This window comes from Ruditapes philippinarum, unplaced genomic scaffold (genome assembly GCF_026571515.1).
Source record: "Ruditapes philippinarum isolate M1 unplaced genomic scaffold, ASM2657151v2 ctg13300_1_1_1_1, whole genome shotgun sequence".
Taxonomy (NCBI): Eukaryota; Metazoa; Mollusca; class Bivalvia; order Venerida; family Veneridae; genus Ruditapes; species Ruditapes philippinarum.
In genome coordinates, this window is record NW_026866035.1 from 10,688 (window position 1) to 25,631 (window position 14,944).

At 32.6% G+C, this 14,944-nt stretch overlaps 1 protein-coding gene across 1 annotated transcript; it reads left to right on the forward strand.

Moving 5' to 3' along the window:
• Positions 1-397: 397 nt before the first annotated feature.
• LOC132731074 (germ cell-less protein-like 1) lies at positions 398-14,006 on the forward strand (the record flags this gene model as incomplete). The annotated part of the gene is given in 12 exon segments (XM_060717185.1): positions 398-630; positions 2,638-2,648; positions 2,651-2,760; positions 2,921-3,017; positions 3,654-3,752; positions 6,180-6,238; positions 7,181-7,311; positions 11,609-11,693; positions 12,009-12,099; positions 12,592-12,726; positions 13,203-13,272; positions 13,928-14,006. Coding segments are annotated over 12 exon segments (1,095 nt in total), but the record flags the coding sequence as incomplete, so codon positions are not given.
• Positions 14,007-14,944: the final 938 nt, after the last annotated feature.

Here is a 14,944-nt window from a genome sequence, read left to right on the forward strand (position 1 = left end):
AATTTTTTACTAAGTCAAAGGCATTAATGAACTCTACAAATAATGAATAAATTAAACCCTAGGCGCACATCTTTATAATTTAACATGGATATTTCTGTAAAGTTTCATGATTCAGGTCAAATACTTTTCACAAGATGGAAATTTCAAATTTTTTACTAAGTCAGAGGCAATTTCTCGGACAAAAGTACTCCTGGACATGCACCTCTTCAAAGTCAATGTGGTTATACCGTATATATAGTTACTAAAAAAAAAAGACGTTGGAGCACCACGCTAAATACTATGTTACGGTATATACCGGACAATGCGCTTTTGGAGACCGGAGACCGTCGATTAGTATCTATTTGTTCGGAAGACTTTCCTTTTCCCCATCTATTTAGATAGTCCAAGATATTAAAAACGACCGGGAAGTTCAAAATGAAAGTTTTGGTGAAAAATGAAATAATTATATCAGATTACATCTCAAAGGTTTGATTAAGACTTGAAAGTGTCCAACATACAAATTATGGGAAATTTATTGAGTCGGTCAGTGACTCGTCACGATCCTGCGATTCCAGATGAGCGCAAACGTAAACGAGATGATATCGATGACTTTTCCACTTCACACCTTGGATTGTTGAACACTCCTAAAAGGTATGACGATACTATAACGATACTAAATAAAATGTTTTATTGTTTAAATGCCCGTTTGGCAGAACAGAACATAAAGATGTAACTCCAAAAAATATGTGAAAATGAATGGTAGACAGACGTTTCACTATTGAGACGGTTCACACCAAGACGTTTCACTCCCAAATGGGAGTGAAATGTCTTGAAGACGTTTCACTCCCTTTTTATACCAAAATTATTTTGAAATTGATACTTATGATATACTAAAATAGACCTAAAATATTGAATTGAATTGAATTGAACTAAAATAGACCTTAAATTTAATAAAAAATGAATTAAAAAGGAGATATTACTTTTTTGTCAATGACTTAAAACTCAGTACTGTAAGTTTTATCATTTCAGTTATCTTATCTTCTTTATTGTTGTTTTGAAAAAAAGTGTTTTTCAATTCTTTGATCCATATGTGCAATTATCACTTTATTTCACTTAAATAAAAAATATTTTTGATTAAAATAACACTTTTATATAACTAACTATTTGACCTTTTGTAATCATGGATTCAATAGGCAATTTTAATTTAAAGCATAACATTCTTGTGACAGCAATTAACTTTGAGTAAAATGTTGTTGTTGTTTTTTTGTTTTTAAACATGGGATAAAAATTTGTTAAATTATTTAATGCTAGTATAGTGCTTTTGCGATAAATGTCAAAAATGTTTATGGCCATTGAAATCAGAAACATCTTTCATTTAAATAAGAAGCATTGGGACTTTTTCAATATTTGTCATGTATAATCATTTTTTTGTGACAAAAATTCATCATTATATAAATAAAACTTATGGAGAAGTTTCTGTTTTTAAATTGCCTGTTGTCAAAAAATATTTTAATGGTCCAATATGGTTGATGTTTAAGTGCAGTGTTTATACAACTGATTCTATAGTGGTGTCAAACTGTTAGTTGATTGTCTCAGTGTTTATACAACCACGGATTTATATTACAAGGATCTGACACTTTCGTTTAGCTTTAAGTCCCGTCGCGCGCATGCGCGGAATCGGATAAAGGTGGACAGAATGAGATGGCGGAACGTGCGGAGTACGAAATATGACAGATTTTCAAAGGAGTATGTGGTGTTAACGCAACGCAACTCCTCTTAAACTGGATGGCAGATTTTGCTTAAACTTCTAGGGATGAACAACCTTAATGTGTAGATGGTAGTAAAGGAAGGAATTTTTGCTGCGACCAAATTTAATAGAATTATGGCCCTTTGTTGATTTTTTCACTATATACCATAATTATACCGTATATGTTGTCAGTGGGGGTATCCGTGTCCGTTCTAGTTTTATCCTCTTTTTAACTTTCTTTGGATTTTTGACGCGCAGACATGTATACTTCCTGCGAGGGGTTTGACATTTACGGAAGATAGATAGTCAACTCATAAATGTTTAAGAGGTAGTATAGTCCTATAAATATGACATCAATTTGATATATTTTGCCAGTAAGACCCTTCGTGTAACCCGAGGAGATGATGTTTTCCTGCACCTGTCATCAAATTGACAATTAAGTAGCACAAATGCTGAATATTAATTATTTTACTGAAACTTAAAATCCACAAATTTAGTCCATATATTTTTTCCTTGGCAACTGAATACCATGGATTTACGACCCCATGAAATTGCTTTTTGCTGACAAAGCAAGAGATTTTATGCCCTTGAACCTACATAATATGTAAATGATTTCACTGTACTTAATTAAATGCTGTCTTGATTTTTTACATGATTACAGGGGGGAAAGCATTGAACTCCTAATTAAGAGGTCATGAATCAAGTTTTTTTTGGCTATATTCTCTTTCTACTTTCATTCTAAAAAGGCATATGTCCACTACATTCCATTCCTAAATGCAAGCTTCACAACTCAAGGACATTCCACTTGACTTTCATACGGCCAGTAATTTTTCATGCATATTTTTTCCAATATTTATTTGTTGATCTTTGTAGCTACATTGTATTATGACAATATATTAATCTGTTTTCAGGAAACGCCTGCAGTCACATCAAAATACATATATCAGACATTGTTCCTTGAAGGAGAAGACAGTGACATTACTATACATGCTCTTGGTCGTGACTGGAAGTTACATAAACTCTACCTCAAACAGGTATCAGTAATTAACTTAAATATCATTAATAAATTATGATAATTGATAATAAAATTGAATTGTAAAAACATAGTCAATATGAGTCAACTATTTTCAATTTTACCAGAATTTGAGTTTTAACTGTTTATTCATATGATATTATATAGTTCTCTTTTTTCAGTCACCATATTTTCTCAGTATGTTCAGCGGTTCATGGATAGAGTCAGATATGAACACAATAAATATTGATATCCTTGATGAAAATATCACTGAAGAAGGTATGGTATAATTGTTTTTGCACTCTGAATGCTTAATTACTTTATTAACTGTTAATATAACCCTGACTCTGCCGGGCCTGAAAGTAATTAGCCTTTTGCCAACAGAATGATGCATTTCACTGCAGACCCACCAGGCTCTATACTGTTGGCTGATCAGTTTTAAATTTTCATCTTGATATACCCAAAATTGACAATTGACAAGTTCAGCAATGATAGCTAGACTGTGAAAGTAGACATGTCTGTTTAAAAATTCAGCAGGTTAAGGTTTTAAGTTTGAAATATTAAAGAAATTTTTTTTTATGGAATCTTTTGGCATATTAAAGTGCACATTGTTGAAAGTTGTTTATTGCATGAATCATTATGTACATGTATCAATGTGTGAATAGGTCAAGTTGAATAACAGATAATGTAGTAATGGTAACCAGAGTTTGTTGCATATTTTTTGTAAGTATTACATGACTTACTTGTTTCATTAAATACATAGGTGTTGCCAAGATGTTTCCATGGCGAATATTTTTTTATGTGAAATAATACAAATCACCAGATACTTTATAATAATGCTCATTATTTCTTAGAAAGGTAATGTTGAAATTTTATTTTATTATTATATTTATAAGATGCATTTGTATTATCCAGCTTTGAAAATAGCATTTGGATCTCTATACAAAGATGATGTATTCCTGAAGCCAGTACAGATAGTCAGTGTTTTAGCAGCATCTACTTTGTTTCAACTGGTAGGTACATTGATTGTTTTATGTTATAACACAGAGATGCTACTGTGAATACTAATATATTAAATAGTATGATTTGATATCTGTATAAGCTTCTGATATTATTTTGTTTCACATGATTTTGGTAAGAATTAAAGATTAATTTAAGTTGAATTGATTATACTTTGATATTATGGTAATGTATTAGAAACACAGCAAAAAAGTAATTGCTTATATTTAAGAAATAACATCGGCCTGAGAGGTTTATATCGGCTATTTAACACCGGTTTGGAGTTTTGATGCGTAGGAATTGACCACGAAGGCCGTAGGCCTGAGTGGTTAATTTTGTCGCATCAAAACGACAAAACCGGTGTTAAATAGCCGATATACACCTCTCCGGCCGGTGTTATTTCGATTCTAACAAGATAAAATAAGGAAAATCACTAAACTTGTTTTACATGCGGAAATAACTTCCGGTGCCGATTTTCGTATAACGCTGTTCGATTTTCGCACCCTACTGTTGCGAAGATATAGAAATTATCAAACAAAAGAAATAATAAGAAAAAAACGTTATTTTATCAAGTTTTCAACAATAAAAACTTACGTCGTATCGTGTTTACATCAGTGCCCCATTTATCATTCTTGTACGTATGAAATAACGTCAGCTTGTTTATGAATGAGTTGTTTACTTATGATGACGTCATTTACGCTGAATACGGATTGGCGCCGTTTTGTCAAAGTATTTATTAACTGATATGGATCTAAATATGTGGCGTTAGTGTATGTATGATATTATTTCGGTATTGTATGAAAAGAAAACATTAAAGAACTGAAATATAAATAAAAATGCATTTTATTGTTGCTTTAAAATGCTTTGTAAACTATACAATCGAGGGTGAAAAACATAACAGCGCAATATACAAGTAGTCCCTAACCGTGTTTTATTGTCAGTTTAACACCAAGTTTTTTTCCTTCTTTGTCTATAGTGACAAAATCACGTGAGTGTTAGAATAAGTTAAATATATAATAAGTTTCTTGTATATAAAATCAATGTAGAATAATTTATGTGATGTACACAGTCAAGTTGTTTGAATCATTGTTGGAATTATGAAGATACTTTTAATTTGTTTAAAGCTTGACTATTCCAAGAATGGTGGGGCTACCCCACTCACTCTGGTGCCAACATAACAGTGGTTTTAGGTGCAACTTTTTGCACAACTGCATATTTCATCACCCACAAAAAATTAGTTGTACTTCACACATGTTTTTGTAATCATAGACATTTAAAGGCTTTTATCTACCACATGACCCTTTGTGAACATAGCAAATTCTTGATTAAGTTTTGAAAGCATCATAAATCTTCAAAACCACTGAAGCTTAATATATCTTCAGGATCATAATTGGAGGTTCCTATCCAAGGCCCAAAATATCACAAACATTGTGACTAAATTATGACTGTTTGTGAACTTAAAATAATTCCTGACTCTCAAAGATACAATATCCAGGCTCTTATTTTACCATCTGACTAGCACTGAAAATATTTAAGCACCAGGTTCTACTGACAGCTCTTGTTATTAGAAATATATAGAAATAGTCTCCGTCCGACCTTCCGTCCGTCCGTCCTTCCGTCCGACATTTTTGTCCGGAGCATATCTCAAAAAGTATTTGAGGTATCAACTTGAAACTTCATAGGTGGATGGATCTCATTGAGGAAGAGTGCAGTGCACAAGAATGATAACACTACCCTGCATAATTGTTTAGTTATTGCCCTTTTTTATTTTTCAAATTAATTTTTGTCCAGAGCATAACTCAAAAAGGCCTTTTGAGATATCATTATGAAAAACTTCATAGGTGCATAGCCTCTAACTCAGGAGGTGTGCAGTGCACAAGAATGATAACTCTACCTTTTATGATTTTTGAGTTATTGCCCTTTGTTATTTTCATACTTAATTTTTCAATTCAATTTTTTTCTCAAAAAGTATTTGAGGTATCAACTTGAAACTTCATAGTGTGGATAGATTTTACTGAGGAGGGGGATGCAGCACACAAGAATGATAACCTACCCTGCATTATTTTTCAGTTATTGCCCTTTGTTATTTTCAGCCATCAGTATTCACATGGTTTAAATCTGTAATCACTATAGCCATCAGTTTTCATTACCAAAAGACCTCTTAAATGGAATTATTCTGCTGTACTACATATACATTCTTCCAATGAGCAAAACACATTCGGCGGGGGATGGCCATGTTGACATGGCTCTTGTTAATATTGTATATAATATTAATATATGCCTGAAATAAGTGGTTTTAGGCAGCAAGTATATGAACATTGATTGTATGATAGAATTTTAGAGGAAAAAACAAGATTTTAATAGGGACATTTTCAATAGTGTGTCAAGATGACTATTAACCTGTACCAATTAGTTATTAATAATGTAGTTTTTGTTTCAGGAATTGTTTGATACAGCAATGTTGTATAATGATGAAGGAAACATTAAGGTATAAATATTCAGCTTGAATTCATTATTTTATATTTTCTAACAGAGGAAAGTCATTGTAGTGACCTATAAAAGCTCATGATTCCTTCTCAGGTGCCACTCTGTGCAATAATTTTTTAAAAAGGCATAAGCAGGCACTTTGATAGAACTACTGACATTACAAGAGCTAGATTGATTTCATCCCCACATGAAAGAATCCTAAGTCCCTAGCAAGACTCAAACCATCAGGGGTGAAGGGCAAGTGTTTGAAGTCAAAGACCTAAACCACACCAGCTACAACGTCCCTCTGTTGGCAACAGTGTTGTGGTTGCTGATATGCACACTTATACCAGAACTGCTGTCTCATCGACATGAAATCTAGGGGAACATTAGGGGACACTTAAGGTAGAACGCGACACATTGCAATTTTCGAGTAGCGTCTTGAAAATTGGCATGCAGAAAGTTGACCATATGTCTGATTAGATTCTGTTAATTTTATTCCAATAGAATAAAAATAATTTCCTTTGGATGCTGTAGGATTTAAGGTATTTTGTCCGCCAATGGCATTGTGATACCTGTAATAGTTGCCAAGGATACGCAACAACGTCATTGTTAAAATTACTGGCTTTGATGGTCAACTTTGACGTCATGTGTACAAAAATTGGCTGAAACTATTGGAATAAAACTAACGGAATCAAAAACTCGAAAAGTTTGCAAAACTGTCGCATTACTACCTGAATGTAAAAATTAAGCTTATCAAATTAAATGTGTGTTCTTGTGTGGTCATTCTTAAAACATGTAAAAGTGACTTTCATCAAATGAGATCAGTGAAACATAGAATTTCAAAAACTATAATTATATATTTTAAATCTTTGATGAATTGTTTTCTAATAAAAATTCTATAAAAAAAAACAACAAATTGTCATGAATTGATAAAAACAAGTATTTAAAATTTTCATGTTATTTTTATTTCCCAGTTCCTGTACAGTATGTGTGTATTATACAATTGTCAGACATATGGTTTAGAGGATTTACGGGTCCGATGTCTGAACTGGCTCACAAGAAACATTTTGACCACTGATAGTATTACATTTATCAGGGATATTGGGTAAGATTCTTGCAGTAGTCCAAGAAATCCGTGCATAAAATAGGGTGAATTGTGCACCTCTTGTGAAAAGCATGAAACTTGGCATGGTGGCAGGAAATGGTATTTCAATTCATTTTAGCCTGGGATCCACTTTTTAAAAATCCAATATGGCCGCCAAAATCCAAGATGGCCGCCATATATTAAAATTTTCAGAATATTTGAGTATTTCAGCTGTAGTCATACCTAGAATAGTAGAAAAAAAGCATCAGTTCATTTATATATTACAGATTAATTTATATTTCAGGCCTCTGATCCAGGTTGTGCAAATCCAAAATGGCCGCCAAAATCCAAGATGGCCGCCATTTATTTTTATTTTTCAAAATATTAAAGTTTTTCAGCTTTATTCTTTACAGGTCAGTATGAAATAGCACCACTCTATTATATTACACATTTATATATATTCAAGCCTCGGATCCAGGTTGTGCAAATCCAAGATGGCTGCCAAAATCCAAGATGGCCGCCATATTAAAATTTTCAGAATGTAGTAGTTTTCAGCTGTTGTCGTCATTACAGTTTTTTTTTCAGAATATATTACTTACCAGCTGTAATCATTTTCAAATTAGTATAAAATAACACAAATACATTATATTACATGTTTTTAACCATACCAGCATAAAAGACGTATTGTATTTGCCTTCGCCGTCTGTCTGTCTTTCCGTTCGTCTGCATTAAGCTTGTCCATCCTTAACAGGTCAAACTACAGGTGGGATTTCAACTTAACTTTAGGAGTAATCAGTACCAGTCCCGCCGAGATTTTTCGTCATTTTCTTTCCAGCTTTATTGGTGGAGGAAGACCCCAGGTGCTCCGGCATTATTTCAGGCGCGAGCGGGCACCTGGATAGAACCACCGACCTTCCGTAAGCCAGCTGGATGGCTTCCTCACATGAAAGATTTCGACCCGAGTGAGGATCGAACCTACAGCGGTGAGGGACCTGTGATCTCAAGTCAGCGACTTTAACCACTCGGCCACGGAGGCCCCCTAATCAGTACCATCCCAAGTTGTGAACATCACCGTCACATTTCGCTTCGCTGCACAAAATGGCCGCTAGAGCTAAAAACATAAATATCTTGCCCGGCCTTCACTGGTCAAACTACTGGTTAAATATCAACCAAACTTTACAGGAGAGAGCAGAAATATCCATAGTTGTGCACACACATCACCAGCACATTTCGCTTCGCTGCACAAAATGGTCGTTGGAGCTATAAATAAAAAAATATTGTCCATCTTTCACAGGTCAAGTTACTGGTGGGATTTCAATGAAACTTCACATGAGTGACCATGCATAGTTTTGGGAGACATATGTTTTTGTGACAAAAACCCATTTAGTTATGAAACTGTTTTAAAGCATCCGATTCATATTGAAACATGCTCATAATTAAATTGCTCAGATTTATTTTTACTTGATTTACGAAAACTCTTAACAAAAGAATATTTAAAACAAAAAATGGACGTTAAAAGTATCTCATAATTTCATTATCTGCTCGTGAATAAAAATCTCTTTGCTAATTTTAGGTAATTTCAAGTTCAAGCAACTAAGCTGAGCCTTATTCAAATGATATAATATGTAGGTCATTGTGCAAGTGCTAAAGGAATGGTATAGAAATGTTTGTATATTTTTACTAACAGCTATGTAATTTTCCCTAAAAAGAAAACACTTCATAATAATAATTTCAGAGAATTCTAGACTCTGTAATTTGTATTTTGATAAGAATTAAAAGTAAAACGTAACCCAAGACTACCTGAAGTAGTTTATGTTCAGAGTCAAAAGTGACCAGTTCTTAAAAAAATGTGGATACTAGGCTAGTAAATTGCTGAAAATGTTAGAAATAATGATAATTCAACAGTTGCTTTTATACTAACTTAAGCAAGGTAATGTTTAAAGTGTTATCAACTAATACTTATCAGTATAAACAAGAAAACTTTAGTCAATTATCTATGATTAACACTTATTGAGCTAGTACTGAATGTCTGTCAAGTTTAAGGTCAATTGTTCATTGTTGTTGTGATTCTAGGAGTAAATAATAAAAAAAGCTGAAGAAATGGCAACCTCATGAGTTAAGCTAAATTCGGCATGATTTTACTAGTTCTTGTGTACAGTCCTTTAATGACAGTTGTGGAAACCAAACAGAAATTATTTAATCTAAGAAAACAATTTATAATTTGTTAAAGAGTTTCCATTGTTTTTGAAATACAAAAAACAACAACAAACAACTGAGATTATAAATCAACTATTATACTGTAATATCAGAAAATACATATGATTATGTAAGGCTTAATCAGGCATTTCAACTGCTTTAAAATATAAAGGAGAAATTAACAAGAAATTTAAGAGCGTTGCCCCGGGAATGCAGACCCAGAAATTCGCAGTAAGTAGTATCTCAATCTGACAATTGGAATTCATATCAAAATTATCAAATAGAAAGAGCTGCAAAAAGTCTGAACTTGATCTCATAATAAAGTCACGAATATTAATCTTAATAAATGTTCAAAAACACTTAAGTTTTGATTACAGAAAAACCCTAGATATTTTTGTTCAATATCATTCTGTTTTTCTTGTTTATTCACAAGACCTTGTCAAAATAATGACATAATAAGAGCCTCATTCCGTTATCTATGACACAAATATATGCTGCTTAAATTACTAATGAAAAGAACTCACAGCTGCAGTAAGACGATCACAAGGATGATGCAAACTAAATTTATTAAAAAAGAATTGACAGGAGAAGAAGCCCTTACGTCTTCGACACTAAACTAGTATTAAATCATACTGAACATTTGGTTCAAATAAGCTAAGGAATTGAGTGCATAAAATATACAATACAACAGAGGATTAATTCACACTTTTCATGCATTAACATCTACAGAAACGTGAAGACGCATTCTGAGCCCTCATTCTATGGGCTTTAGGATTCAATTTCTGTAGATTTTGTTGCACAAAAATAATATATATTAGTCATTCTGTTTCGGTTGATTCTACGATATGTTGTTTTCCGCATAAAGAAACTAGTTTTATATTGATTTTTAACTTTAATTTTTGTGCGTTATGTTTTCGATAACAAGGGGGGGTAACTGGGGATCATTATTAAATCAGCGGCTTTGCATGGTATCAGGAATCATGCACTTGACAAAGAGCTATTGGTAGGACATCATAAAGTGTTAGCCTGTTCTCGGTGCTTATAGCTAAACAAGAACCTAGATTATGAAGAATCCCTATATTTAAAAGGGACATAATTCTGTCAAAATCCATGATAGAGTTATTGACCTTTAACGGTGACCTTATATTAAGCTAAAAAATAAGTGTATTAGGGTTTAACGTATTCCATCATGTATTTTTTACAAAACCAACTTGCATGAAAAACTTGTAAAGCTGACGGCTTTGGTGTACAATATCAGTTGCTCCCTAGTCTTTGAAATATCAAGCTAAATAATGTGCTTGCATGGTTTTATCCATAAATGCTAGTTTTTTTCCTCTGTAAATGTACATGTGTATATGCAGTTTTATGCAGGAATACCACTTTTTTAGTTTGTTTAATGTATTAAAAGTGTTGATGATACAAATTACCTTTATTATAGAAATTTGTCAAAATATCATCATTTAATGGCAGCCATATTGGATTTTGAAGCCATATTGAATTTTCTACCAATGCTACTTAAGCATTTTTCCAAGAAATTACTATTTTTGACCTATAATGTCAATTTATAGCATTTTCTAGTCATAAATAACTTCATTTTTGACATGACCTGTGTACATTTTACATTTTGGCGGCCATTCTTGGATTTTGGTGGCCATCTTGGATTTTTAAAAAGTGGATCCCAGGCTGAAATAACTTGAAAATACCATTCCTTGACACCATGCCAAGTTTCATGCTTTTCACAGAAGGTGCACAATTTTTTCACAAATTTCTTGGACAGTAGTATATAAATGTAACATACATGTGAGGGTGATAGAACAGAATGTTCACCCAAGACAAGTGATATCAACGCCTTGGTTGACCTTATCCTTGAGATGAGTGTGATATTTTTTTTTGTTATACCAAACAAATCAATATTAAGGGATTACATATCAAGCACAAAAACTAGTTTAAAGGGACTCCACTGAGGTTTTTTTTACGGGACAGGACTGGAACTAGTTTTTTTTTTAAGATTAATGTTCCATTTGTTGCAGATCTAGACCAATACTTGGTCGCAAAATTTCAGATCCTGGCTCACTCCATTTTTCTGGAATACTTATTTTAATGTTGACTGGATTCTTTACAGAGTAGAGCTGATGACAGAAATTATATCTTGTTCTCAACTGTATGTGATGCAGGTGGAAATTGATATCTACACTCTACTGAAAAAGGTTTCTTTATCTTTGATAACTTTAAAGTAACCAAAATATCTAATACATTAAATCATATTATTCTCCAGTGCAAACTATTTTCACCATATATTGTTTCATTTGGCTATTTGAATATTTACTTTATTACACGAAATATTACAGATTACCTTCATATATTGTTATATCAGCATTTGATTGCAGTTCTTTTAATTTTTAATTTAAACAATTGTGTAAATTGAACATTCAGAATCTCATATTAAGATAATATTGCCATGTTTAAGATAAGAGTATCGTTGTTGACTTATTGATGTCACATAATTATGATATTGTTTTCAGTGGATATTTTTGTGTCAAAATCAGGACTGGTGTGGGGAAACTAAAAATTTGCTTAAAGATGCTGATGCTTTCTTTAAAAAAGAAATGAAAGGTAAAGATAATGCATTGTTTTATATTAAAAACAAAAGCATATCTTACTGATTTATTGATATATTATTGACTTTTTTTATAGATCATTTTAAATATAGATATTTGTTGTCAGTGGTTAAATATAAAATATTTATCACATTTTGCGACTCTGTAAAAATAGTATTGCATGGCCGTGCATATATCTTAATGTGACGTATTTTCATTATGTAAATGTAGGCGTCACACAATAGGCACGTCAATGAAAAATGATTCTTTTGCACTTTATAACAGTCTTTATTTGGGGCATGTGATAAATAGAATATTATATTTGTGTAGGTTCATTATAGAATTTATTGAACTTGTTGAATAAAATAATATTTTGCACACCAGAGGCTCGCAAAATATAATTTTATTCAACTTGTTCAATAAATTAAGTATTGAACCTTCACTAATTCAGTATCCTCTATTTCCCCCAAGTATTTCACTTATATTTAACAAATATTGTGTATTACAGGAAAGTCAGAATGTTATCTAGAGAGAGATGAAGGGAGGAAGTATTTTCAAGTGTTTGCTGCAATAAGATGGTACCATGTAGTCAATGATATAACATCTATAAAGATGCTAGAGAATGATAAATTATTACCTGTTGGTAAGTTAAAGTTTCCCATTAGTGCCAACAATTTCAGGCACATATCTCTAGTATTGAGCCAGACTTCCATACAACTTTTGCTGTTGTCTTCTCAGTTTTATTAGTCTGATATTGAAGACTTGTACTGTACTTTTGTTCATCAAATGGCTTTAAGTCTTTTAGAGGGTAATTTGAATTAGTTGTATGAACTTTTTTGTATTCACAATGTACATGTATTGTTTCGCCATTTAAATTGGCTCAATATAGTTTTTTTATTGGTCAATCATTATTTTCTGATGTACATTCTCATGAATACTTCAAATGTTTGACAACAAGATGTAAATGTTCCTGAATATGGTATGTGGGATTCGAACTCATGACCACTGGCTAATGAGCAAATAAATACATCACTGTAGACCATTGAGCCAAAGAATTGGCCAAATGGTTCTGATTGCTGACAATTAAACCTTATATCTATCTTTTTTTGTACACGTCAGGTTGTTTAAATCCTATGTTCCTGTATGGATGGAAGAGAATGCTGTCTGTAGAACAAGGCTTAGACAAGGGGTAATTAATTTTACATCACTTATAATACATCTCTAACAGCTTGCCTGTTTCTTTCTTAGAACAGTTTTCTTTGTTATCATAGGGAAAAAAAGTTTTTATCTGCATATGTAATAAGTTGATAAAATTGATCAAACTCTTTTCACTCTTTACCACCTTTGATTTACAGGATCTTTCAGATAAAGTAAGTAGAAAACTGAGATAAAAAAGTAGCATTGGCCCAGTTGTTCAAAACTTTTGTTAACTTTAACGACAAATCAACTTAGCTGTTGTTAAATTTTAACATTTTCGTTAGCTAAAGAAATGTCAAAATTTGACTTGTTCAGAGCTATGTTAAAATTTTCGTTAGTTAAAAAGGCATTAAAGTGCTTAACATTTAGTTTACTAATTATAAAAAAAATACAGCTGAGTCATAGACTGATAGAGAATGTCATTGTCTTTAGGGCTGGTATATAGTTTGTGACAAGTCACCTTTTAAATAAGTCAAATTTCGATAAAATTGTTTGATAAAAGATTGATATTGGAAATTCAGATGGTGCCTGTCAATCAATTGATAATTAGTAAACTACTTATTGAATATTCAGCACTTTATAAAATTAATATAGATGAAATGTTGTGATGGACAGTTTTATCTTATAAATCTTGTAATTAATTTCAGACCTGAACTGAGCATAGATGAGAATGTGTTCAATGATAGCTGTATTAGATGTGGGAGAGTTCTGCTCAAAAATGATGATGTGAGTGCTTTATATATTCATTACATATGAGCCGCGTCATGACAAAACCAACTTAGTGCGTTTGCGACCAGCATGGATCCAGACCAGCCTGCTGCATCTGCGCAGCCTGATCAGGATCCATGCTGTTCGCTATCAGTTCCTCTTTTTTGTAATAGAGTTGGTAAGTGAACAGCATAGATCCTGATCAGACTGCGCGGATGCCCAGGCTGGTCTGGATCCATGCTGGTCGCAAACCCACTATGTTAGTTTTGCCGTGATGCAGCTCATATATTATATATATATATTCATTATCATGATTTTTCCTCATATTTATCACATTAGAAAGTGTGGTTTTTAACTGCTACTCAAATAATTGAGTTAACTATTGTATGAAGCTGACAACATCACACTTTGTTAAGTTCGGTAAAGTTTTTGTGTGCAAGTTGGTATCTTATGAAAGGAATGGTAAGTTTTTGCACACTTGTTCTCCGTCATTAGCTTACATGATGGGCAAAGGTCCCATAACTCTCGAGATATTATTTTACGGAGATATGACCTATTTTTTTATGTTCAAGCTTCAAGAATAGTCAAGGATCAATGGTATGGTTTTTGTGAACAAGCTGTGTATATTGTTCCTTTTTTCTTATAAGAATTTTTTGTAACAAATACTTAAAGGGGCTACACTGAGGTCTGACGGGTAATTTGGTGTCCAAAAAAAATGTATACAAATTTCCCCACAAATCACAATATTATGACTAAAATAACAATAACTTACACTTTAACCAACCCTCTAACAAACAATTATGCTAGAAAATGCATTTTCCACATTAGCTTTTGATGCAAAAATGAAAGTTGGTTTTCCCAGACTGTACAGAAGTTACCCACAATTCATCGGGTATAACTAAATACGCAACGGACATTTTTGGAACAACAGAGTAAACGGGGGTAAAACTTTTTTT